This window comes from Corvus hawaiiensis, chromosome 9 (genome assembly GCF_020740725.1).
Source record: "Corvus hawaiiensis isolate bCorHaw1 chromosome 9, bCorHaw1.pri.cur, whole genome shotgun sequence".
Lineage (NCBI taxonomy): Eukaryota > Metazoa > Chordata > Aves > Passeriformes > Corvidae > Corvus > Corvus hawaiiensis.
Genome location: NC_063221.1, coordinates 27,242,541 through 27,267,826, shown reverse-complemented (window position 1 = coordinate 27,267,826; position 25,286 = coordinate 27,242,541). Strand labels below are relative to the sequence as shown.

Genomic DNA, 25,286 nt, shown 5'->3' with positions numbered 1-25,286 from the left:
TTATGACTCACTCAGTGCTGTCATGGAAATCCCTAACATAAGCACACAGATGAGCAAAACCACTTGGGACATTTATTTCCTGATAGGGATCAAGAACCTGAAACAAGCTGTATCTATAAACAGTAATCTCTGCAATTTGTCTACATCTACAAGAGAAGCTTAAATTTGGATCACTTTCCATAATAGTCATTTTTCTCATCAAATGCTAAGGCAACGCTCATTTTTCAAGCAGAAACAGACCTCAACAATTTAAAGACTTTACAGGCTGCTCCCAGCCCACCATTCCTCCAGCTCGTCAGTCTCAGAGGAGGAGCTCCCTGAGCTCAGGGACAGCATCTCACAGCCCTGTTGTTCGTGCAGCTAAAGCTGGGACTTCTGTGGGTGCAGTCATAAAACAGGAGATAAACCACTGCAGTGATAGCTGAGGGTGCCACCAGGGCTCATTTAACCCAAACAGATACCAGGTTTATATGAAATAGATAAGGCAACATTTCATGGGTCCTGGCACAGAAAAGCGTTACACTACTTAGAGAACCCTATGAGAAAAAAATACATGGATCAGAAAACAACTGGATCAAGATGTAAAAGGTACAGCACAATCCTGGAATCCTCCTCTTCCCCAAGAAGCACAGCTACAGACTAAACTGCCTATAGCTGCAACCTCACTGCTAAAGAGGAGTCAACTACTTAAATTATCATCCTTTAACAGTTTATTCAGTGCATCAAAGCCTGTGATACAGAGTTTAAACTATGTACAAAATTCAATTTAGTGTTGTATTATAACCAACAATATTTTTTATCCCGTGATCATAAAGTCAGAATTATTTTTATTATTACAAGTTCACTTACAGTTTTGTCTGTTTTTAATAGACTCACTGAGTTGTTTTCAGGGCATGTGACAGATCAAGTTATTATAAGAAAAAAGTGTCATTTAATTTGAGAATGGAAAACAGAGACCTCAGAGGGAATGTTTGTGCAAAAGCAGATGTGATTTTTTTCCTGTTTTCTTGGGATTTTTGCATGCAGCTGTTGATTGAGAAACTGTATTTGGAAGAAGTATTTAACTGCAAGTCTCTACCGTGGAGCCACTGAGCCAAGACTGCAGTTTCGGAGGCATCGTTTGAAATCAAGTCAACAAGGTTTGTTTTCAGCTCACCACCAAAGATTCATAAAACTGCTCCAAAGTTTGAGTCCCCCTCCTCAATAGCTGGGTTGTATAAACCACAAGTGGTTCTTGTGGCCACAAGTGGTTCAATACAGCCAGTATTAAAGTTGCTAATTAGTTGTGGTCTTGAAAATCATAAGGGGAAAGATACTTTTATATTACCACAACTACTTTTCCTAACAACTGATTTCACACAGCTCTTGCTCCTGAAAGCATTCGACCAGCAAATGTTTTAAAAGTAGTATGATGGAATGATGAACAAAAGAACAGCACTTCAGTCTCTTCTTTAGGCATTCACTGGTGCAAAAACCATTAAGATGATGGGAGGCTCCCCAGTTTGGTTTCAGGAACACACAGTATGTATACCCAACAATTTTTTCTGGCAGCCCTCATTCACTATGCAAGGCAGTTCTTTAAGCCTGCAACATTTTGAATAGTTCTCCTTTCAATACTACCAAATGTCAAATATCCACAAAGTCTGAAAATACGTTAAGGAACTGACCTTCCTCTGGCACTGTTTTTAGCACTGTTTGCACAGCTATGCCAGTTCTGCTTTCAATTTATCATACAATTTAAATATTTATTTAAAGAGTACACTTAAAGCTAGAATTAAAATCAGATTTTCAAACTTGAGTGGTTCTCTGGATTATTTCTACAGGATTCCCAAGGGTTATCAAGGCCATCGCTGATGTGTATTTAAGACAGCACTTCTGCCAGAAAACACAAACAAAAAGCAAATTGCATTCAAGTCCCCCTTCCTCCCTGACCATTTCTTTGTCTTCATGCACTCTTCCCAGCAGAATGTCAACACACGTTTTCACATTGACATGCACAAAACAAACAACAGAACAAATTCAGCTGAAAAAATAAATCAGTACAAAGCTATTTTTCATCTGGAATCCAGCTCATGGAACAACTTTACAGCTCTTGTGCCAGCAGAAGGCTGGAATGAGCCACTTTGAGACTTATCTCCTAAATATTTCAGTACAGCCAACAACACACTGAAAATCCCACAATGCTTCAGTAACTTATATATTTAAGTCATTCTTTCAAGAGAAAACTTTGGTAGAGTCACAAATCCAAGAATACTGAGGGGAAAAAAGAAATAATTCGTCAAGCCATTGGTCAAACTGATCCAAAATGGCAAAAATGGCACACTGTTATTTAATTCATATTTTGCTCTTAAAAAAAAAAGTGGCCATTTACTGATATCAGACAATCATTTATTTGAGCAAAAACATGTGAAAAGAATATTTGCATGAGAAGTCCAGATTATACTCTCTAAATTATGGAATTCATAAGTAACTTTACACAAAAGTAATTTCAAGCAAATTTGAGGATGAACATTTCAATTCTGAATGAGGAAAAAAACTCCTGGACTACAGAAGTGGAAAAAAAAGCCAACAATTTGGCAAATTGGGTAAAAGGCCTTTGTAAAACACCATGTAAATGCATGTGAGAAAAATTCACATTCACCCATGCCAGTAGTAGTACTACTGTTCACTGCAATACAAGTACAAAGGATGGAAGGCACAAATGAAAACAGAAATAAATGTGACCATGTTTTTCTTTTTTCCTGACTCTGACGTGATATAAAATCTTTTGCCTTGCTCCTTTAAAGTTCTAATCATTCCAGAAATGGAATTTCATTGAATTCATTTGCTTCTGATGTATGTATCCAAAACATACTTAGGTTAACAGCTATTCATTCCACCAAAAGACAAAGCATACCCTTTTTTTTCCCCCCAGAATGCAATGCTATTGCACACTAATTCTGTTTGAATGTTTATTTCACATTAAGGGTGCTTTTCTGCAGTCTATTTTAAGTAACTACCAAAGAAGACTAAGTACTAGAGCGCAAGGACACGCCTATGAAGAAACAAGTTTGTGGATCAGGCTCTAATGGAAAGTTCAGCTGCATCAGGAGTTATTTCCCTGCAGTTTTCCACAGCTCCCCAGCCAAAGGTTAACAGGCTGTGGGATCTGTTGGAGGAAGTGTCCCCTGTCCACAGAACTTTCTGGATTGCAATGGGCTGAGGAGCCTGGAGAGGCGATGAGCAGGTACAGGCTAACCAAGTACCTGTAATCCATCCTATCAGCAAAACTGCTTCCAGACTGTGTGTCCCGAGAGCCTGGCTGAAACCATCCCAGCCCACCCCACCCATGCATTGCACTCCTGGGAGGGGGCAGGTTCAGGCTGAAACATCAACCCAGTCACACTCACTCAGGCAGAGTGAGGCAATTCCATTGCTTCAGACAAACTGGCTCAGAGGGAGCACAGCATACGGCCCTGGGTACCTGATCACATGGTTAATTCCAAACACAAGGCTGCCTATGCAGAGCACAACAGGCCATTGCCCCATATAAATAAAGCCTCCAAACCTGCCAACATTTCAAATTAATGATGTTTATGAGCCTCATAAACTACCAGTCATGAGTAAGCTGAAGCAAACAGTGCCTTACCACCTTCTGAATGATAGGATTAGTTCTTGAGAGGTGTGTAATCAACTGGGACTAGATCTGAGTTATCTCTAAACCCTGCTCCTGCTGATCCTGCTGCCCTGGGAGCAACCACGCCAGCACACATGGAGAAGAGGACGTGCCAAAGGACCAGATCTTTTGGCAGGCAGGTTTCAGCATGACACACAGCCTTAGGTAAGAGAATGAATTCAGATGTCTGGAGAATGGCCTAGCAAGCACTTCAGAGGCATATGTGCAGACATATGATGTGCAGACAGCACATGGATGAGAAAACCATTCTGAAGGAAATGTTAACTGCAGCCACTTCTCAGGGGTAAAGGTACATGATTTTATTCCTTGAACCCAACTTGAATTTCTTAGGATAGGTAGTTAAATAAAGGAGTTTCAAATTTGTGAACTAAAAGGTGTTATACTAACAGAGGACATAATAAATTATGCAAAATAGAAGTGTAATGTATGTGTAGAGGTACCTAGAAATAGGAAATAGTTAAATAATATAATATTATTCTATTAAACAGGTAAAGACCATAGAATGAAAGTCAGTGCAATATCCAGAATTATACACACTAGTCATCAGCAAATGTTTCTATTTCTGTAGCTGAGCATTAAATGACTTTGCACCTTGGACTGCTACTTAGACCACGCTGACTAATTCATCTCTGTCAAACAGCTGACATTTGAAGAGCCATTAAATAGCCACTACAAAAGCACTTCCATTTCTCCATCCACATCCCAGCTGAGAGATTTTGAACCCAAATGAACAAAACTGAGAGCCTGAGACAGTTCTGTGGCAAGAGCCTTATCCCCTGCATCTGGGAAGATAAGCTCTCTCCCAATATGATGGAAATCCAGATTTAGGGAAAGAATTTTATATGCAATGCTACTGTATGAACAAAGCTTCACGGACAGTGTGATACTTCAAGTTATTTGCTGTAAATCTATTACAACTTACTACAGGTTTAATTTGTATGTGTTTTATTCAGACTGATACACTAATTGCTCCACGAGAAGAAAACTTTGGGGCATGGATGCAGTTCACCCAGTGAGCCTTCTGATTTCAGGGTGCCTCCTTGAAAAAAATTAATCCACACCATTAAAATACTCGTAAGTCATGTAAAAATACTAATAAGGAAGGTGAAAAAGCCAGCAAGGCAGGATCTGTCAGGGGTTATGCAAAAAAAAAAAAAAAAAAGTTAAGGAAAACATCACTGTTTCCTAACACACCGCACTTTAAAAGTTAGTGCTGGGAAGTGGGAAGTCCTGAACGGAAAGATCCGTTCCGGCTCCGGGAAGCACCTGCCGGGCAGCAGCGAGCCCGGCAAGCGCGCCGGTACCGCACCGCGAGCCTCGGGCACGAGGCGCCGGGCGCGGCTGGGCGCACACGGCCCCGGGAATGCGGCACCGCCCCGGGCCCAGATCGGGGCCAGAGCGAGCTCCCGCTGGACAGGGCGGGGAGCGCCGCGGCAGCGGGACCCGGCAGCGGGACCCGGCAGCGCGCGGCCAGCACCGAGCAAGGCTCCGAGGCAGGGGGATCGCGGGTGAGCGGCCCCGGAGCTGTCGGGAGATCCCGGGCGGGTCCCGCAGCCGCTCCCGCCGGCGGCGCCGCCCGCCGCCAACAACAACAGCGCCGCTCGCCCCCGCCTCTCGATCTCCCCGCAGCGCCGCCCCATTGGCTGCTCCCACCGCCTCCTCCTCCCCCATTGGCCGTTCCCACCGCCTCCTCCTTCCCCATTGGCCGCCCGGGCGCCCGCACGCCCCGAGTCCCCTCCCCGCCCCCACCCTGCGCCTCAGCCGGTCTCCCGGCGCCTCCTCGCCCGCCCGGCCCGCCCGCCGCCCCTCACCGTGTAGTAGGAGAGCAGCCCGGCGTTGTAGTCCAGCACGAACCAGCGGTACTGCCAGCCCTTCATCACATTGGTCCATTTGCTCAGCGGGCCCTCCATAATAGACGCCATCTTAGCACCGAACCGGCACCGCCGCGCACGCCGCGCACTCGGTGAGAGGAGCGGGGCACAGACTCGGCGGCCGCCGGGCGGGAAGGGGCGGGGCACGCAGCGAGGGGGCGGGGCCACGGGGGCACTCGGCCCGGGGGGGCGGGGTTTGCGCGCGCAGCGGGGCGGGGCCGTGAGGCGCGCGGGGGCGTGAGGGGAGCGGAGCGGGGCGTGGGCGGCCTCGGTGTCCGGAGGGACGGAGTTTGGGTTAAGGGGGTTGAGGGCGCTGTCTGAGGGTTTCCATCTCCGCGGCTTCCCCTCAGGGCCCGGGGGAGGCAGAGGGCGAGGCGTGAGGGAGGGCTGTGAGGCAGAGCGGTGAGGGCACGGCGCGCTGGCGCTGCCGAGTGTGAGGGCGGGAGGGCGTCAGGCTGTCTCCTAAAGCATTTTGGAATCTTTTCGTTTCTCTCTAAAAGACTTGGCACCGCTTGGGGGCGTTTAGCCTCTCTCGCTGTTGTGCTTGTCCCTCTGCCTCTCGGCTTTTTGCATGTCCAAAGTGCTTTAAGTGCTAAACCAAAGTGAGCTTAACAATGGAGTCCGAGGGGGTTTCTCTTCAAAGTGCTCCGTGTCCACAGTGTATAAAAACCGTTCACGACTCGAGATAACCTTTAAAGGTTAGGCTTCAGTGTGACACAACTTTTCTGTGGATTGATCCAAGAATGTGGAATGAATTACCCAGGAGCTATGGACAATTGCAAATTTGTTGTTCAGCACAAGGCATGGTTTTGGCACTGATCTCCTCTGACTTAAGTACAGAACTTGAGCTATGCTTTAACATAAAAACTTTAAAGGACCCATAGGGATACTCATGTTTTTTCCTAGGCATCAACAGTAAAGCAGCAGAAATAGTGCTTTCACCATGAGGTTTGTGTTTACCACGCAGTCTTTAGCGTATTCATTAGTAGCTTTTTTTTCCTTTTCCCCTTATAGCCCTTTTTTATTCTTTTACTATAAAAATGCCTTTATAGTAGGGTTGAAGTAGATTTAGTGTCTCATGACACTGCAACTTTATCCTAAGTTAAACAAAATTTAATAGAAAATCACTCCTTTAGTGAAAAAGAATCACTCAAAGGCATTGTGTTTGGTTTTGGAAAATAAGAAATATTCGAGATTTCTAATTGTCTCCCCATTTCACATGTCACACTGTATACTAGTTTGTTACCAATTAGAATTTGGAGCATTGATAGTCCTTGGAGTCACCTGGCAGTGTGCTTATGTGCAAGGTTACCACTTTAAGGTACCTAATGCACAATCTGGTTTTGAAATCCAGCTTGTTAATTTAGATAACATTCTTTTTCAAGCTGCACATGACTTTAGTAGTCTGTTTTGTTCTTTAGTTTCACTGACTAAACAAAGCAGGGCTGGTGTCCAAGGAAGGACTGGACGTGGCACTGAGTGCTCTGGGCTGAGAGTACGACACTGGTTCGGTTTGGAAGGGACCTTAAAACTCATCCAGTTCCACGGGCAGGGACACCTTCCACTATCCCAGGCTGCTCCAAGTCCCACCCAGCCTGGCCTTGGACACTTGCAGGGATCCAGGGGTAGCCACAGCTTCTCTGGGCACCCTGTGCCAGGCCCTCCTCACCCTCGCAGGGAACAATTCCTTCCCAGTCTCTAATCTAAACCTACTGTCTCCCTGTTTGGAAGCCTGGGCCGGATTGCTCCCCTCTGTCTATTTTTCTGAAGTGTCATTTATCCAGTAAAATGTGCCAGCCTAAGCCATGGGGCTGCTGGCAGTGCTGTCACTGAGCCATTGCTCACTGGATTTCCCAGTGATGGATTGGCAGCACTTCCTGGCCCACATAAGAAATCTCTCCGTATTGGGAAGTCCAAGGAGTACAAACAAGAGTTCACATTTTATAAACTGGTTAGTGGAAGATTAACATTTCTTCTTCTCCTCCTCCTTGCCTTTACCCTCAGTTCCATTCCGTAACACTGGTGCTTAATTATAGTGACACCCATTTGCAGGAGCCAGACTGTGTCAGGGGGTCCCTGTGGGGTCCTTCTGGTACCTGTGTAATATTAAAGTGTCAGGCTGTTACAAATTGTGTGCTTCATCCTTGATAAGCGATTATTATCTGCCTTTCCCAAGTGTGAAAGACCTGTATAACTCAACAAGGTGCCAGTGCTTGAGGCCTCCTGAGTAAAAATGCAATGAGTCCTAAAGGGGACCCTGGGACAGCATTGTCTTGTTGCTGAACTTGAGATATTCCATTTATTATACTGGAATATATTTCCTGAAGTCAGCACTGGGTAAAATAATACAAGAGGCTGTTAAAGCAAGAGCACAACAGGATTTAGTGTCCCTCTGTGATGGCCTTCTAAAAACCTTAATCACCCCTGGTAGAAGCAGAAAGCTGCTGTCAGAGTTTGCTGACCATTGGTGAGCAAACAGCATTAGTTACTTCTTTGAGTTGTTTTAATAATTGAGAAAAAGATGAGTTTCTGTTTTTTTCCATTCATTTCTAATTGTATGGGCCTTGAACTTAAAAGGCCTGAGTTGCTCAAAGTTTTAGGCACACTTATTTTTAACGTTTTATGCACATTTATTTCTATTATTTATATTTAGATAACTCTTAGAAATAGAATTCTGTGCTTAACTTGGCATTTTTGAAGATTAAGGGATTCAATTTTTGACCAATTTTATTCTTATCCATATGTTTTGTTGAGTTGTAAGTGTAAAAAGAGAAAATATGGATGGCAAAGCCTTGTTTCACAGATAATGTGAAAATGTGTTTTTATGCTTTCAGAATTCAAGACTATATAATATTTATATTATATAATAATTGTAATATCAAATGTCTGAAAGTAAATAAAATACAGTGAACTGAAACTTTTTACTGCCAATGAAGGATAAACTGTGAATCATAAGTAGAGCTCAAGCTCATTTCTGTTTGTGGATCTCGTGGTCCTTACCTACAAGTGTAGATAATTATTGCCATCCCAGATTGAGAGGATAGAAAGGATATGACGTAGATATTTGGATAATTGGGGCTAGTCTGTGTTTCAGAGGATAAACAGAGTAATTATTAAGAGAGTTCCAAATTCTAACTGTAATTATATCCTTCACAGGATGGCCAGCATTCCCGGGAATCAGAAAGCTACACACTCTGAAAATTCCCAAGGGAAGAAGTCCCAGCATGCAGAAGAAGCCATTTTTTACATGAACTGCAGAGCAGCTTACCTGAGTGTCTTAAAAAGCAGCTTAGAAAATATTAAATCCAAGGAACAACTCAGTTTAGGTAACGATTGGATCTTTTCCCTCTTAGTTCTTACATGGGATGATTACAGTGAGAGTATCCCAGTGCAGGAACTCAGTAACTGGTTTAAGGAACTGAGAGTAGTTTTGGATGCCTGCTGGAAGTGGGAATAGCAGACAGAGGTTTTTTTCTGTAAATCACCAGTATGAAGGGCCTCAGTTCAGTTTAGAGTGGGCCATTGCCCTGGCACAGAAAATCACCACAACCGGTGTTCCATAAGAATTCTTACTCCGTATCTCCTGCTGAATTACACTTCCATAGACTGGAAACAAAAGTTTTCATTTTTCATCCAGACTGTATTTGTGTATAAGTGGTGGTGTTGTCAGCAGTACAATAGGAAAAAAATACCTCTGACTGCTTCAGCTGCACTAAAGAAGGGTGCTGGTAGATACTGAAAGCTGTGGGGCTTTGTTTTAAAAACTTCAGGAATTTCAAAGGGGAGTGAGAAAAATTTACCTGAGAAATGGAAGTTGGTTTCTTAATAATATATCTTAGTGACCAGGTAAGATGAAGAAGGAGTAAGGAAAGACTGAGTAATAAATAACCTGTTTCAGTTTTGAAAGAGGTTTCACTCCCCCAGAAATAATTTCTCAAGCAAATACCATTTCAGCTTTGCAGCTTCTTGGAGTTGTAGGATTGTGTGCTCTGTTTGGGTGGTGGTTTTTCTTTTTCTTAGAGCATTTTTGTTCTTTATTAAAAGGTTTTTCATGGAAACCACCACTGGAAAAGCTGAGTGCACTTCTCTGTTGCACTGATTGTAGCTTCTTTCCCTACATCAGAACATGAAATTCTACCCATTAGCAAGGACATTCCTACAGCTTGTGACTTGGTGCTCTCCAGGCTTTGTCAGCTGCAATAAAAGGGCCTTGATGACATCCTAATGAGAGTTTGGGATAATCTGGATTTTAACAGAGGGGTGGTGTGAACAAATGTCATCTCTTTAATAAATGTTTTGGCTTTCATCTCTATCCATATGCTGCTTGGCTACACAGCAAGTGTTTGGGCAATTTGCTTTCAAGGTAATCTTAGGGAGGGCAGTTAGTTATTTAGACTCCCAATCATTTCAGCGACATTTAAGAATTTATTTTAAAATTTGTAATCGTTGAGAGTTAGAGACCTATATTTCATCTGAAGTCAATTTTAGCATTTCTCAAACGAGTGGTGCCAACGTTTAAGCATCTCTTGCTTCATCAAGTTTGGCTGATATTCTAAACTAAAGTCTCACTGAGAGATTGGCCCTGTGAAATTTTGTTTGTAGGAGTTTTGCTTATCCACAAATAGTAGCTTCACTTCCTTCTGTTGTAATATTACTGAAGTGATTTAGCAGAATCAGACCATAGAGAAATCTAAATAAAAGGTGCAGTCTGATTGAACTTTCACAAATACAAACTGGGAGGCACGTAGGGAATGGCAAATGCTGATCTCCCTGGAGATACAAAAATACAGGATTGTATATTGGAAGGATATCTGTTAAATATAGTCATGTATTGACATTCCAAGGACCTCTGCTATCCATGGAAACAAACCCACAGAGTCACAGCCCTTCCATGGCTGCCCTTGACACTGAAATCCCCAAAGCATTGCTCCATGCCCAGGCGTGGCTTGGATAAAGATGTGAGCCCTGCTCTGTTCTCCTGGCTCCTGCAGCAGAGGTGACAGGGCACAGATCTTTATTTAGTGCTTGGCCTTGAGGCAGGGATGAACAACAAAGGTGCCTGGTTTGTTTGTTTGGTTTGCTGCTGACACAGTTCCCACTGAGCGTTGTAACGATGCCACCGCCTCCTTTCACAGATGCTCCTGAGCAGTTCCCAGCACAGGCTTGGTCACTGCTCAGCTGGCTCAAAATCAAATGCCAGCCCAGGTAGAGATGGAGGATCTCCTGTGCTTCCCCAAGAGACTTGCTTATTTGGGAAGATGTAAAAACATCCCTCTCCTTTCAGATAGAATGTAATTTGAATTTAATTTCCATTTAATGTAATACCTTCATCACACTGAAAACTGGTGAAAGGATGTTTTCAGTAAAGACCTTGAAGAGGCAAATAGATGCAGCAAAATCATTTTGGAGAATGCCAGGTGTAACATCCATGGCACTGGTTGCATGTGTGGCATTGGCTGCCTGGTGGTGTCATTTTTCCATTAAATTCATGTTGTATAATTTGAATTGATGCGTTCAAATGTACAGGTGTGACACACAATATTGTCTCAGATAAATTCTATTCTAGATCTCAGTTCTTAGCAAAGGAAGTGCAAAGATGATGTTGATCTTCATAGAAATAGGATCTAATAATGTGCAGGTTTAAAAAGAATATGTTCTTGATATTAAGACACTGGATTTTGGCTGAATTTTACACTTGAGGCTGTCTGAGTTCATGGATATTTTGATTAAGATCATAACCAAAACTGTCCTTCAGACCCACTTTTCTGTTGGAGTGATTTGGCTTTAAAAAAATCTGAACATGGAAAGTGACTCAAGGATGTTTGGAGAAAACTCCTTTCCTAACAGCTGGAATATATATTTAATATTGTGTTTTGTTGTGCAGTACTTCAGCAGGCTGGAAGAAATCCTTCTCGGAGGACCATTAATAAATACTGGACTTCACAAACAACTTCACTGAATTTTGATGATTTTTGTGCTATTTTAAAAAAAGAAAAGCCAGCTACAAAAAATGAACTGCTCGAAGCATTTGGAAAAATAGACACAGATAAAGCTGGATATGTTTTCCATGATGAACTTTATAAAATTCTTACAACAGTAAGTATCACTAGGAACTTAATTATCCATATTTAATTAGTAGAGATTTTGGAAATTAGATGGTAAAACAAGATAAGCAAGAATGACTGAGAGCTGGGATTCCCCATTTTATGGAAGATTTTTGTGATGGGTTTCCAGAGGACAGCACAGAATTACATAAACTGATACAATTTATCTCTTCAGTGTTTAGTAGCATTGTAAGGACATAATTTCTAATGGTTTTGACCTCTGTTTTCATGATTCCAATCAAAATCCATTGAAATCTATTGCAAGATAAGTTTTCCTGAAAGAATATTAAAAGACTCTTTGTTTATTAAATTTCACTGTAGGTGACCAGGATTCTTGATTAGGAACCCAAACTGAGCTGGTTTTTTCTTGCAGAGAGGTGATAAAATGACCTGGGAGGAAGTGACCAGCATTACCAAACAAGCTGATTTTAACTGCAGTGGCAAACTTGACTACAACAAGGTAAGGCCTAGAGTGAAATTTGTTCTAGTGTTATTGACAATACGAGCGTTCATGATGACCTAACCCCAGGATTCTAAATTTTGGACTGAAAAGACAGCCCACAAAAATTTGTACATCAATATGGTTTCATTGGAGGAAAACTGGTAAGAATCCTATGTTAAAAATCAGTCTTCAAATATCTTGAAAGAAAGAGTTGAAAGTCACACTTAATATTTATTCAATATTTGGTCCTCCTTGTTGAATCATGGCTGCATTTTACTGTGACACTTGAGTGGTTGTTCTTATCAATGAAAATTTAAATTAATACTGGTCTTGAAGAGAAAATGCTGCTGCCCCATCCTTTCCTTGCTAATGCTACATTTTACTCCTTCAAACCATGAGAAAGGTAACCTGGTAGGTGAAATATTCTTTTTTTATCTCAAGTTCTGTGAGCTGTACCTGAGCACCCGTGAGCAGTGCTGCAAGGCTGCAAGGGACAGGCTGGAAGTTGACCCTCGATTGAGGCAGCAGCAGTTTGGGAATCAAACTGAGAATTCCTCTGAAGGGATCCCAGTGCCGGTGTCCAAAGCATCCCCGAGGATCTCCAGGAAAAGCGATCACAAACTGGCTAACGGTGTTTCTATTTCTTCTATTTGATGTTTTTTCTGTTGGAGATGAAGCTCTGGCTCAATGAGCCAGAGTTGAGTTTTTGTTTAATTTTTCTCAGATTAGTGAGGATTTTAGTGATGAATATAATTGCTACTGTGGCAATCCCATCAATGTGTCAGTAAAATATGTTCAAATGGCTGCATCTATGAAGCTCTCAAATTCCTAAGGGTGGATTTTGTTGATTGTCATGTGACACAGTCCAAAGGGAAGAGAGGAGGTGAATGCTCAGATATTGCAACATAGGCAAGTTATTTATTTCCTTCCCAGATCAGACATGAAACCTTAAAACGTTTATCAATAGTGTGTTTGTTTCAATTCTTGAGGCTGCTTTTCAAGTACAATCAATAGGAGAGTTTAAGGTCCTTCCTGAAGTGACAAAGCTGCTTCCAAACCTTCCCAAACTGGAAAAAGTCCATGGAGAACAGACTGCAGAGGCACCAAGTCTGAAATATTAGGATGTAGTTTGTGCTGTTCCAAGTTGCTTCAAGTCTGGGCAATAGCAAAGAGGAGCAAAAGTGACACAAGAGTGCTGAAGGGAAGTTCTCTGATTGAGTTCTTGTCATCCAGTTTTCTTTGTGCTTCTAAATGCAAGGTTTATGATAAATAGCACTAGGAGAGGGTTGAAATAATGTAATTGTAATTAAATATCTCTGCTTGTAGGTGACAGCAGAGCTCCTTCAAGACCTTCATCAGCTCAAAGTGGCAAAGCTTCCAGCTCCACCACTGTCACTGTGGGTGCCAGCAGCAGCAGCAGGAACACAAAGCTAATTATTGAGCCTGACACAATGAAGGTATCACACTGAAATGATGGTGTTTTCCTCTAGGCACCTGTGTTACTGCATTTTAAAAAAGCTAAAAATCAGAGAAAAATGGTGTCTTATGTTTAATTAATAGTTTGTCAAGGGCAGCTATAAACTACTGAGAGCTTTCCTGATAGGTATTATTGTGAACATTTTTATATACTGTTGGTTTTGCTGACAACAAGTTATTGGAAATAATTTTTCAGGTGTGAAGGTTTCATTGAACAAAATGTGTTTTTTATAAATGAAACCACTGTTGGAGAAAACATGTAATGACTTCTTGAGAAATTTAAAATTTAATTATTTGTTAGGTTGGTGAGAACTTCAAATGCTTAAGTAGTCTGAAAGATTGTGTATCATAAACCTGTGCATGAAAGGTAATTGGAAATAAAGACCAGATCTGTGAGCATATTCAGTTTCTTGGGCATTGCTTGGTAAATACATGCTGTAACCTGAAAATGTTGATTTTTAGTTAGACTAATATGTCCTATCAGTATTTTCTTTTAAATAAATCACTCATTCAATATAAATTCCTGGAGGAGAGAGACACCAAAGTCACTTTGCTAAGTCAATATTTGTAGAGTGTTAATATTGATCTTTTTCCCTTTGTTTTCCCTTTCTTGACTGGACCTTTACTAGTTTTCTTTCAACAGAAAATAATAGCTGTAGAAATAGAAAACATTAACTGGAAACTGCTGGGATACATTAAAAATGTGCACCTGGAGACTCCTGTATAAAAGGGAAAAAATGGTTCTGACCACACAGTGTAAGTGCTGCTGGAAAACGGAACTGATTGTCCTCAGGAGCTACATTTTTGTTTCAAAGAACAACTCTGGATTTGTTATTGAACTCTGAAGTCCTTTATATCTTCCCCATTGCTGTACAGTGACATTTGTTCTATATGAAAATTTCAAAGCATCATCTCCCAGGGATTTTTGGCAGTCTGTTTAGGTATCTGGACCTCGATGCAATTTAACCTGCAATCTCACCTTGTTCAAATATGATGTGGAGGGTATAAAACCAGCACACACTTACCCAAGATTGGATTCTTTTTTCTTTGTATAAGCCAGTAAGAACTGACTGAAAAAAAAAAGCAGCTGCAGATATTGATTAGTATTGATTGGCATCATCCAAAACCTGAAATCAATCAATAAACATGGGAAGGTGTAAGTAGAACTATTAATGTTTTTAAAACTTTATTTTGTACAATGCAAGCTCTGCCAGAGTCAGTGAATAAATGCCCAGGGATTCATTTGTGGTGTGAATTAGAATCCAGCACCCAAAAATTCTTCTTATTCATCTTATATCCAAGAATATTTTTTTTTTTTGCTGTTCACCTGTCTTTTTGTACAAGTGAGAAAATACTGCCCTCAGGATGTTGGAGCAACAGCAACTTTACATTTCTGACAGAGGAAAATGGTGGAAGTCGGAACATGGTGCATGTCTAAATTAAAAAACCCTTAGAAAATTCCTCTCAATCATTGCTTTTTTTAGGAATTATGCATTAATATGTGGGTAATTTCAATAAGAACTTAAATTTCAGTCGCAGTGGCCAGCAGCAGGTAGTGCCTCACATTTCTTTCCAGTTAACATTTCAAACACAAACGTTTCCTATTTTGGCTATTTTTTGACAGCTTCTGTTCTGCTTTGAAGTGCCAGAGGAAAATCCAGCCAGGAAATCCTCTTTCAGCTTCCCAATTTTACATACCTGTTTGGAATTTGGTAATTTAGGACTTCTAGCACCACCTTATGCTCTCTGCCAGAATAACAGAGTTTGATTTCCTAAAACATGGGTAAGGTTTTTGTCCAACAGTTTTGGCAGGTATTAAGCTTGCCCAAACAACCAGTTATTTCCGGTGTGTCAAATTTTAAGAAAAAACCTCAATTTTTAAACCTCCTTTTAGCTGAAGTCAGGAGTCCTGGAAGTATTGGAATAAACAGTTTAGGAGTAGTAGTGTTTCAATGATCCAACAGGCTGAAGTCCATGTTGGAATTCTGTTGCTGAGTTATGTTGACCCCCCTGTTAATCCCAGCTCCCATTATCCATTTTTTGACTGACACAACCCCAGCTGTTGCTCCTTATTTAACCCTCACCATTAAGTCCCAGGAATGTTTTGTCTCTGTTCACTTCTTTCCTAATTATTTTTTATGATTGGTCCCCTTTTTCCTTGTCCTGTCACTACAAATCCAGCTTCATGGATAAAGAGGAGTATAAAATTATTGGATGGATTTGTTAATTAGGTTTATTCTGCTCCATAAAAGGTGACCAGGGGCTGCTGATCTCTGGCTCCATGGTCCAGAAGTAGCTGCACTTCCATAAGGATTATCCCTAAAACCTTCTCCAGCAGCTTGTGCCCACAAAGAAAAGATTCTGGGAGATCATAGGAGGGGAGGGACTTGGATAGCAGTGTCTGCCAGGGACTGGACATCTCACTTGATTTTAAATAACTTAATAAATTTTTGTCTTTTCCACAGCCAAGTTACTTTGAAAGTCTTTTAGAACTTCTTTAGCAAAATCTTAATTTTTAAAAAAATTCCAAACCTTCAAAGAACAGCAGAAAGGGAGTTACAAAGTATATAACGCTTATATTTAAATTAGTCCGTGCTGCCAGCTGTTTGCAAATATAATTATCAGAATCTTCGTGGCAATTCCAATTTAATTTTCAACTATTGGAGCATTGGGGTAATCTGTGTTTTTCAGGCATTTTCACAAGTGAAGCAATGTTACTTTCCAAAAATTGACTACAAGAAGGACCATTTGGGATTTTTTCTTTTAATAAAAGTATATTGATGCTGTATGTTGTGGTGCGTTCTATGCAGGGTTTATTAAATAATCAAATTAATTCATATTTCAGAGAAGGCACTTTGATCTTCATCCAAAATGAAAACAACACCTAATATTTGCTTGGTTTCCAGGAATGGCAATGTGTACAATCCAAAGGATGCTTCTACCTGGAAGAAGATGGGGAAATCATCAGTCACAAGTACAGGCTGCACTTACCCCAAAGATCTGCAGTTTGTATCACCATCAAACCTTTAAATATTGCCCAAGCAGAAGGTGAGTGTATTTATATTTCATTTTCCTCTTAAAAAGAGGTGGTGGCTTGGTGATTTACCACGGGGCTTCATCCAGTTGCTACATTGGAATTATTTTTTTCCCCAAGTAGGTTATTTCCTTTTTAATCCCATAAAACGGGAGCCTTTAGACCCCAAAGTTATTTTAAAGTCAGCTGGGCTGGCTTTTTTGAAACAAATTTTTGTGTTGTGTAGCCATTCCTTGGCGTTCTTGACCCTTAATGATAGAACTGTTTTAACAATAGTTTTTAATGATAAAATTATTAACAGTAATCATTATCTGTGAGACAATCACAAGGCTTGGAACAATTTATCTGCTTGGCCTAAACAGGAAGGAAATCCCAATAGCGTAGAATAGATTCTTTTTTCCCATTTTTCATCAGCAGGCATCAATAAATACCATGGGAATACCTATTTTGACACGCAAATAAAAAGAGTTTTGTGTCATTATTAAGCATTTTTGGGGGATATTTTTCCTTTTAGGAAAATCTTGTCGCTGGTTGTCAGTGGATACAGCTTTGTTTATTCTGAAGGAAAATGAAACCCAAGAGAATCTACAGCTTGTGAGCTTTACTGAACTCCAACACAAAGAGGTTAGAGATTTTTGGTGCATTCCTATTTTAATTGTTATTTTTTCATGTGTGTGTTAATGCTGGGGGTGTGAATTCCATGTGTTTGGAAAGAATTCCAGCTGTGCCCAGTATTGCTGAGTTGCTGGGTATATTTACAGCTACTCTGTAGAAACTCAGTTGTATTTCTTCACCTTCAAACACAACATTTCCAAGGCAAAATTTGTTTACATTTCCTCTTATTTTCTTCCTCCTTGCCATTTGAACTTCATAGTGCACAGAATATTCTTACTCTGTGGCAGAAATAAGGCAGCATAAACTTATTGTCCCCTTCTCCCCTCATCTCTCTCCTGCATGTTTTTCTAACTTTCATTCTAAGAGATTCACTGGTTTTTATCCTTCAAATGGCATCACACAGCCAATTTTTTTTTAAGGAGAGAACCCAGCATTGCCAGCGTTTTCAAGTAATTCATCTCGTCTATGTGAATATTACTGGCAACAAAGAGCGGCATCATTTGAGAAGTTGTTCCAAACTTTTCTGTCTTCCTTTAAGAGCAGATGTTTGGATGGAGAGGGGAGCTTGGATCTGGGGTTTACTGGCTGCTCCCTTTCACAACTGGCTGCAGGCTGAGGAAGGTAAAAACCCAAATTCCTGGAGAAGCCAAACTGGTGGGGAGAGATGAAGATGGAGAGCTGGCTCTCACCAAAGAATTCCAGTGAGTTTTATTCCCAAACATGATAACCTCTATAAAAATCTCTTTTCCAGCTAAAATGTGGCTTTTTAAATCTGGATGTTCCTAAAGTACTATTTGTAGAGAATATTCTCAAATAGACTGAACAGTTCTTGGCAATATTGTGAGCCAGTAAAAGGAAATGGAAGCCTTTGGAAATAGTTTGGCCTTTTTCATCCCTCAGAGCTGCTTTGTTGGATATATTTGAAACAATTGATTTGGATGGGAATGGCCTCCTGAGTCTGGAGGAATACAACTTCTTTGAGCTGAGGACTAGTGGGGAGAAGTGTGATCAGGAAGCCTGGGCTGTGTGTAAGGGTAAGTTCGTTACTGTGGTAATTACGCCTAAAACTAATTAAGACTATCAGTTAACTTTCCAGCTGGATAGAACTGGGTGTTCTGTAGCCTATTCCAAGAACATGTGTAGATATTGTTCTCTTCCTCCTTTCTTTTTCTTTTTTTCCAGTCTCCTGTCCTTTGCTTTGCTTCATTCTGGTGTGTGTGCCACTGACCTTCTGCTGAGAGAATTCTTCCCCTTCCTAATTGTTCTGTAGCTGCCAAAACCTACAGGGTTTGTAATCCTGGATCATATGGGGAAGGAAACTGTCACAGGTATTTGTTGAATTGATCTCCTTTGTGCAGATTGGGCTGGTGCTGCTTTTTTATCTCACCAAGTGTGGAGAGGGACATTTAATTAGTGTGCATCTGGTGCTATAAAATGGCATCCAGAGTTTATGTGGGTTGCCAGTGTCTCATTGTATACTATATGTCAGGTTTGACATAATGCCTTTGGAGGCTGTGGCATGTTGGCCAAAATACTTTGGATCTGGCAAGCCCTATTAATATTAATTCTGAGGTATCAGAATTTTTCCTAACTTATGGAAAACTCCTACAAAAATACATTTCTATAACTGGATTTCTCCTCTGTTTCATCCCTGCATGTGCTTTTCCACACTGATGGCTTTGTCAGGGTGATGCCTCTGATGTCTACACAAGTAGGAGGGGTGGAAATGTGTGAATAAATAAGAGAGGAAAGAGGAGAAAGCTGGGGAATGTTTCACCAGGTCATCAGTCAGTGGAAGGGTTCACATGAATATCATCAGACAACAAAGTTCAAGCTATTTATTACAGCATCTGTAGCCTTGGATAGATTTATTAAACTGGTAATCCCTTTTTAATAATATATAGTAAAGATTTAGCATTGTTATGAAGATGAGAAAACTATTTTTAAAAGTCCTTGACACGAGGACATTTCAATTATGTTTGCTGACATAGAGTGGTGGATCTATGAGATTCTCTCTAGAGAGGGATGTTAGGATTACTGGAATTGTATTGCTTTTTAGGAACTAAGTAAATCACTTCTGTATCAAGGACCTGAAGCATTTAAAGGTGCTGTCTCCAGCTGATTTTCATTTCCCATTCCTAAAATAGCCCATTCTGCAAAGCTTAGCCCCAAACTTTTAGAAAAAAGAAATCAATATGAACTCTCTGTGTTTTGAAATCTCCCCCTTTTCTGGGTTATCCAAGGGGCCAGCTGTTTGTAGGCATTATCCCAAATCCACAGGGAAGCTCTGCAAACAGCATATGCCTGGTCAAGGAGATTCTTTCCCAAATTATATTGGTCACCCCGAGGCTGCAAGTTGGCTCCATCATTTAGACCTTGTTAACAGGAGTGGGATTTTTGGCTTTGGAAGGATAAAGGTGTTTGCAGAGAGAACAGACTTTGAAGTGCTCTTTCTATTCCTTTGAAACAGAGAATTTTGAGATGAAGAAAAATGAGCTAACAAGACAAGGATTTATGGATTTGAATCTCATGGAAGCCAACGACCGAGATGGGGATCCTCAGGACCTTTGGGTCACTTTGTTGTCCCTGGGCTACAACAAAGCCTTAGAAATGACAGAGGTAGGAGAGTCACAGAGCAAAAATCACTGCACATTTTTCTGCTGCACTCTTTGTGTCTGCCACAGACTGATTGCAGGAGGGCAGGGATCCACTGCCACTGTCATTCTCCTCATTCTTAAGATAGCACTTGGATCCTTGAAAGAGGGAATTTTCCTTTGCTTTAGAGAAAGGCAGAATTTTGTGGGGTAGTAGAGGAAGGAATGTTGGATTCTTTCTGTTGGAAGAATGCATGCACTCTGCTGGTGGGGAGTGATAGGAAGATAAGGATGGTAAACGGTGACCTGTCAGCAAATTTAGAAAATACAGGACTTTTTCTCCTTAAAAAAGTCACTTTTATGGCCCTAACCACAACAGAAGTGGATAATTTTTTTCCACATGATTTAGAATTCCTAGTTTCCAGACAGAACTATTTCAGTTATTGTTGCCTTTCACAACAGTGTCTGAAGGTGTTCAACATGAAATTTTAATGCTTCATTAAAATTTTTGGGTTTGGGTCACACACTTTACTTTACAGGACCAGGGATTATATCTCCGATGTTTCTGTGTACTTACAGATTTTATTTTATTATCTTCTTTATTTTTATAGAAATAATATTACTTGTGATGTTAATAGTTCTCTCTAAGGAAAGAGGGTGTCGTTAATGAAGAGAAAAAAATTAAAGCATTAAATATGCAGATAATTAAATAATCTAATTCCTAAGAAAAGCTGATTTTTAGGATCACAGTCTGATAATGGTATTTAACTTTGTTAAACGGGTCAGTGTAGCCACTATATAAAATACATGAAGACCTAAAAATAGTCAGTATGAGAGATATCAGTTGCCTGTCAGTGAAAATCTTGGGATGCTGGTGAGGGATTTAAGGATGAGCAGTTTGTCCTTTTCCTCCGAGCTGCGGTTGGCAGAGCCCCTGCAAGGCTGTTTTTCTGCATTTCAGCCACAAGAGAGAGCCCTGCTCCAAGAAAGAGCATTTTGGGGAGGTTTTTCTCCAGTTAGGAATTTCAGGAAGGTGTGTTGTGCCTTATTCCAGCTGTGGGTTCTGGCTCCAGCCTTTGCTTTCCAAAGGACAGCACAGTTCTCCAAACGCTTCAGTAATTAAACTAAAAATCTCCAGCTGTTAACTTGTGTCTCTCACCTCTTTAATTCCTTGATTTCAAATAATTGAAGATTGATGTTTTGGGAGCACTGAGAGAGAGCTTGAGAAATCATTTCTGCTGGATTCCAACAGCTTTAGAAAGGAGCTGAGGTGCTGTGGCGGAGTCTAAGAAAATGCAAACTCCAGGTGGTTACACCAGGAGTAAAATGTAGTCAAGATACTCCCAGGGTGCTCAATGCAACATTGCAGAGGTGTTCAATCTGTGTGAAGTGGCACAAACAGCAACAGTGTGACAGGTAGAGGAGAAAGGTTTCTTTCAGACACTGGAATACATTCATATTTCATCTTAATTCCTGGCCATTTTGCTGTCCAAGGAAGGGTTTGCTGTGTTGACCTGCATGTCAGGTGTACTGTAAATGGCCTAAAAATGCCAGTTGTCCTGAGCTTTCATTTGGTGTAAGAGACTGCCACAGCTCTCAGGTTTGGAATATTTAATATTCAAGGAAATATTTCTATCTGGGTAATTCTAGTTTAGATAAGAAAATACTTAGGAGCTGTGGGGGAAAATCTGAGGGGAAAAACTACAGCTCAAGTGATGCTAAAACTCCTATTCTCCCTTGCAGGCCTGCCCCTTTGTCATTGACATCTGTGCAGAGAGGTGCAAAGCCAGGATGAAAGCCGTTTCTCTGGAGGCAGGGGGCTCCCAGCTGAGCAGGGCTGTCTGCAGGTCTGTGGTTAATAAAGGAGAGGCCAAAGTGTTGGATGGCTCTGAGAACATCATCATCCACACTTACAAATCAGGCAGCAGGATCAGCTCTGTGATTGAAAATAAGGTATGGCCTGGGACTTCCATAAGGTACTTTGTGTTAAGTCTGTTGTTATTGTTCCTTCTCCTTCCTTGGGTCATATTTGAGAATTACTTCTCCTGAAATCAGGGTTTTGTGTCTGTTTCATTAAAAAACCCTCCTGATGTGCTTGTGCTCCTTGGGACTTCAGAAGAGCCTGGATCAGTGTTCCTGGAAGGGACAGATTATTATAATGAGGCAAGCAATTCTAAGTACCATATAAAATGTGAATATTTTTGTGTTCACATTCTAATTTTTCAATCTTTTGACACAATGTGATCGTCAAATGAGAAAACAAGCACTAACAGCAGGAAATGCAATTAGAGCAAGAGCAAAGAGCACAGCATTTATGCTATTGAATATTTCCAGTGTCCACAAGAAGGTCAAAGAGCAGTGATTTTTAGGAGTGTGTTATGGATGAGTTTTTACCTGATTATTCTTCCAGGTGTAATTTATTAGTAATTCAAGCTGAAAGTTGTGAATCCAAGTAGAAGGCGTTGGTGAGAAGCAGAGATTTTAAACCTTTTTCCATAGACCACAATGAATGTGCTGTTCCTTGTCAGTTTCCTTTATAGCAGGAACTGTGAATAAACACAGCACAGTAAAGATGTTAAACTTCAGATGCTTTAAATCTTACAAGATCACAGCAAGAAGTGTATTTTTAAATGCACAGCCATGCAAAAGGGGGTGGGTTGGGGGACTAATATTAGGAGTGGATGCTGAGGCTCCTGGAACTCTGGATTTGGCTTTGCACTTTGCCCTTTAGGGTGGATATTCCAGAGTTATTTATATGTTTGAGGATATGTCAGGGAGGGAGATCAGGGCTGCGCTGAGACAACTGGATGCTCTCTGCTTCAGATCTCTGCCCACTCTGTTTATACCAGTTGGGTTTGGTTTGCAGATCTCACCAAGCTGGGTGGGAATGCAGGGGAAGCTCCACAGGGGGATGTGGACCGGCTGAGGCCAGCGGTGTGAGCTTCAACAAGGCCAACTTGTATCTTCACAAGTCCTTGTGTTGTTTCAATGAGTCTTAAGTGACTTTTGACCAGGAATGTGGTGCTAAGATACATTTGAAACTGTTACTCTTCAAAGCGTATCCTTAAGCACTTCTGTCCTGTAACACAGCAAAGTCACAGGAAGTACAAGGAGTGTGCAGTTGTTAACACAAAGAACAGACACTTAACCGGTAAAGACTAATGGTTTCTTCATGTTTTTTCACTTGCAGTCTGAAAATAAAGTGATAATTCATGTCAACAATGAGAAGAGTAAGAACTGCCTCAACAGTAGGGGACTGACAGTTTTTGCTGTGGAAGTGGCTCCAAAATCCATGATGGTGAGGTTCTTTCATGGCTTAGCCAACTTTAGAGAAAAACAGGTGAAATCTTTATAGGTTCCTTTTATGGGACTTTTATCATGATAATGAACATGTGGAGAGTGGCATCTTCTGACCAGAACACATCAGCAGTTCTTGGTGTTTCAAAGCTGATCATGAACTTGATGTATCCCTGTTTTCCCATGCAGTTTGCTATAAACATCCATAACTGCTCAGTTTTTCATACGTGAGCCTATTTCAATTGTCCATTCTATACATGCACTATTAATATTTTTAATAATCTTTTTCTAAGGCTGTATTTTACTTCTTTTTCACTTAGCCACTTTTAATCCCACGTATTGATGCCTGTGAGAAACAGACCAAGCATGCACTAATCAGAAGCAGAAATAGATGTATTGCAGTCCTTGTGCACAGTGAGATTTGCAGGCAGCTAACTTTTGTTAAACCTGATTTAGGGATCATGTTAACCATGAGACAGTTTGATTGCTGAGCCCTGCTGCAGAGCTGGGCAGGCTTTAGTGACAATTCCAAATGAGGGTTCTAAGGGATGGGATGGGATGGAAAATGCATTACAAATGCAGATGATGTTTTTCTTCATTTATTTATGAATAAACCCCCTGGTTTTATTTTTCTAAAAGTACACTCTATTTGTTTAAAAGCAGAGGCATCCAAGCTATTTTATATTTCCCAGCTTTCCAGGGTGGATTCATTCAAACCTGTTGTCAACAGAGCAGTTCCATGACACAGGCAAGGCTGGGGCCTATTTAAATTGCTGCTGACACTTTAGATATCCATAGCCTCATCCTGTAAGGTGGTTTTAAATTTGAATTTAGGCTTCACTCAGTAGAAACTGTAGGCTCAATCCTCACGGATATTTTGCTGTTAAGTTCAACAGTAGTTTTTAAATATCAGCTGTCAGTGTATATGATGAATGCTTATCATTTAGTGATACCAGTACTGAACATTTTGCCTGCACAGCACATTGGGTAAGAGTTTTCCAATAAAGAGAACTCTCTTTCACCTCTGCTTTCTCTTGTGCCAGGTCTCTCAGCACGTGATGCCCCTCAAGGAGCAGGAAGAGTGGATTTACAGCTGTGTGCACTCCCTTGTAGGTTAAACCTCCCAGTGCCAGGCTTGGGAGCAGCCACACTGAACCAGGAACGGCTTTAGGCAGCTTTTAGGCAATTTATAGTCTTGTCCTTCTCAAAAAGCTGGCATACTGGCTTTATACTTGTTGATGATCTTGGCACGAAAACACTGAGGCACAATAAAAATTAGTGCTGTTCAGTAATCCAGCTGTAATAGAACTGTGCTTCATAAAGGCTGCTCTCCCTAGATCTGCTCTTGATTTCCATACCATGGGTTGTAGTTCCATCGCAGGCTGGAACTGCCTGACTGAGGAAAAACTTTGTTGAATGGGTTCCTAATTAAACATTCTTGTGGTTTGGATGTGAGAAGTGTAAAGGGGTGAGGCTCATTTTATTTTGTCACCTGATAAAGGATTTGCTTCTTTCCCTTTTTTTTGGTCATTTGCTGATAATCCTCATCTTCCACTTGTTCTGTAATTACTGCCTGATTTTATACTCTTTTATATACAATAAAGTCTGCCTTTTCATATGCAATAAGGAAATAACATCATTTGGGAAAAATGGAGGTTTGTCTTGGGCTCTTGACTGTTAACAGCAATTAGTTCTTCCCAGGTGGCTGAAAGAAGAAGACTGAAGTGCCCCAAGTTTAGGCTGCAACAGCAAGGAAAACCAGCTTTGAGGTACTAAAACCATTCAGCTTATTCTATTTTTCTGGTTTCTCTAAATATCTGTTAATGTGGGAAAAAATGATGACCCTGGCCACTGGATGCTTAAAAAGTTGTTTGAGTTTAAAATAGCCATTAAATGTATGTGACCTCATGTGTGAGGGCAGCAAGTAGTGTTGCAAAGCTATTTTTATCTGCCCTAACTGCTGCTCTCTGCTGTTCCTCTGCTGTCATCTTACACTGGGCAAGTAAATGTCGGTGGCAAAATGAGAGCTGGGCTCTGATTTACACACTGCAGCCATTGGATTCCTGGTGAGCTTCTAGCTTTCCATATTTTTTCCTTAGCGAGTACCACAGGTATTGTTTTCATTTTCTGAACAGTCTGAAAGAAGTGGAGGCCCCAAAACATAGTTGGTGATTTTT

At 41.0% G+C, this 25,286-nt stretch overlaps 2 protein-coding genes across 5 annotated transcripts in view; one reads left to right on the top strand and one right to left on the bottom strand.

The window, feature by feature from the left end:
* OSBPL9 (oxysterol binding protein like 9) overlaps positions 1–5,598 on the bottom strand; it is a 57,108-nt gene extending 51,510 nt beyond the window's left edge. For all 3 annotated transcript variants that reach the window (XR_007205560.1, XM_048313634.1, XM_048313635.1), the window contains exon 1: positions 5,488–5,598. Coding sequence is in view for 2 of the 3 variants with exons in the window: in XM_048313634.1 (XP_048169591.1) it covers positions 5,488–5,598 (111 nt within the window). In the remaining variant the exon portion in view is untranslated. The remainder of the gene's footprint in view (positions 1–5,487) is intronic.
* On the top strand, positions 5,558–25,117 carry LOC125330484 (EF-hand calcium-binding domain-containing protein 7-like). Of its 2 annotated transcripts, XM_048313637.1 has the most exons (14): positions 5,558–5,639; positions 8,704–8,873; positions 11,432–11,643; positions 12,025–12,111; positions 12,535–12,724; positions 13,420–13,550; positions 16,476–16,617; positions 17,118–17,227; positions 17,762–17,919; positions 18,119–18,252; positions 19,689–19,837; positions 21,556–21,765; positions 23,003–23,110; positions 24,153–24,782. In XM_048313637.1, exons 2-14 carry the CDS (start codon positions 8,705–8,707, stop codon positions 24,225–24,227), a joined length of 1,875 nt encoding a protein of 624 aa, XP_048169594.1. In that variant the 5' UTR covers positions 5,558–5,639; position 8,704; the 3' UTR covers positions 24,228–24,782. The 2 variants fall into 2 exon arrangements, with proteins under 2 accessions (XP_048169594.1, XP_048169595.1); XM_048313638.1 differs by lacking the exons at positions 23,003–23,110; positions 24,153–24,782 and adding an exon at positions 24,811–25,117 and having other exon boundaries at positions 21,556–21,788.
* Positions 25,118–25,286: the final 169 nt, after the last annotated feature.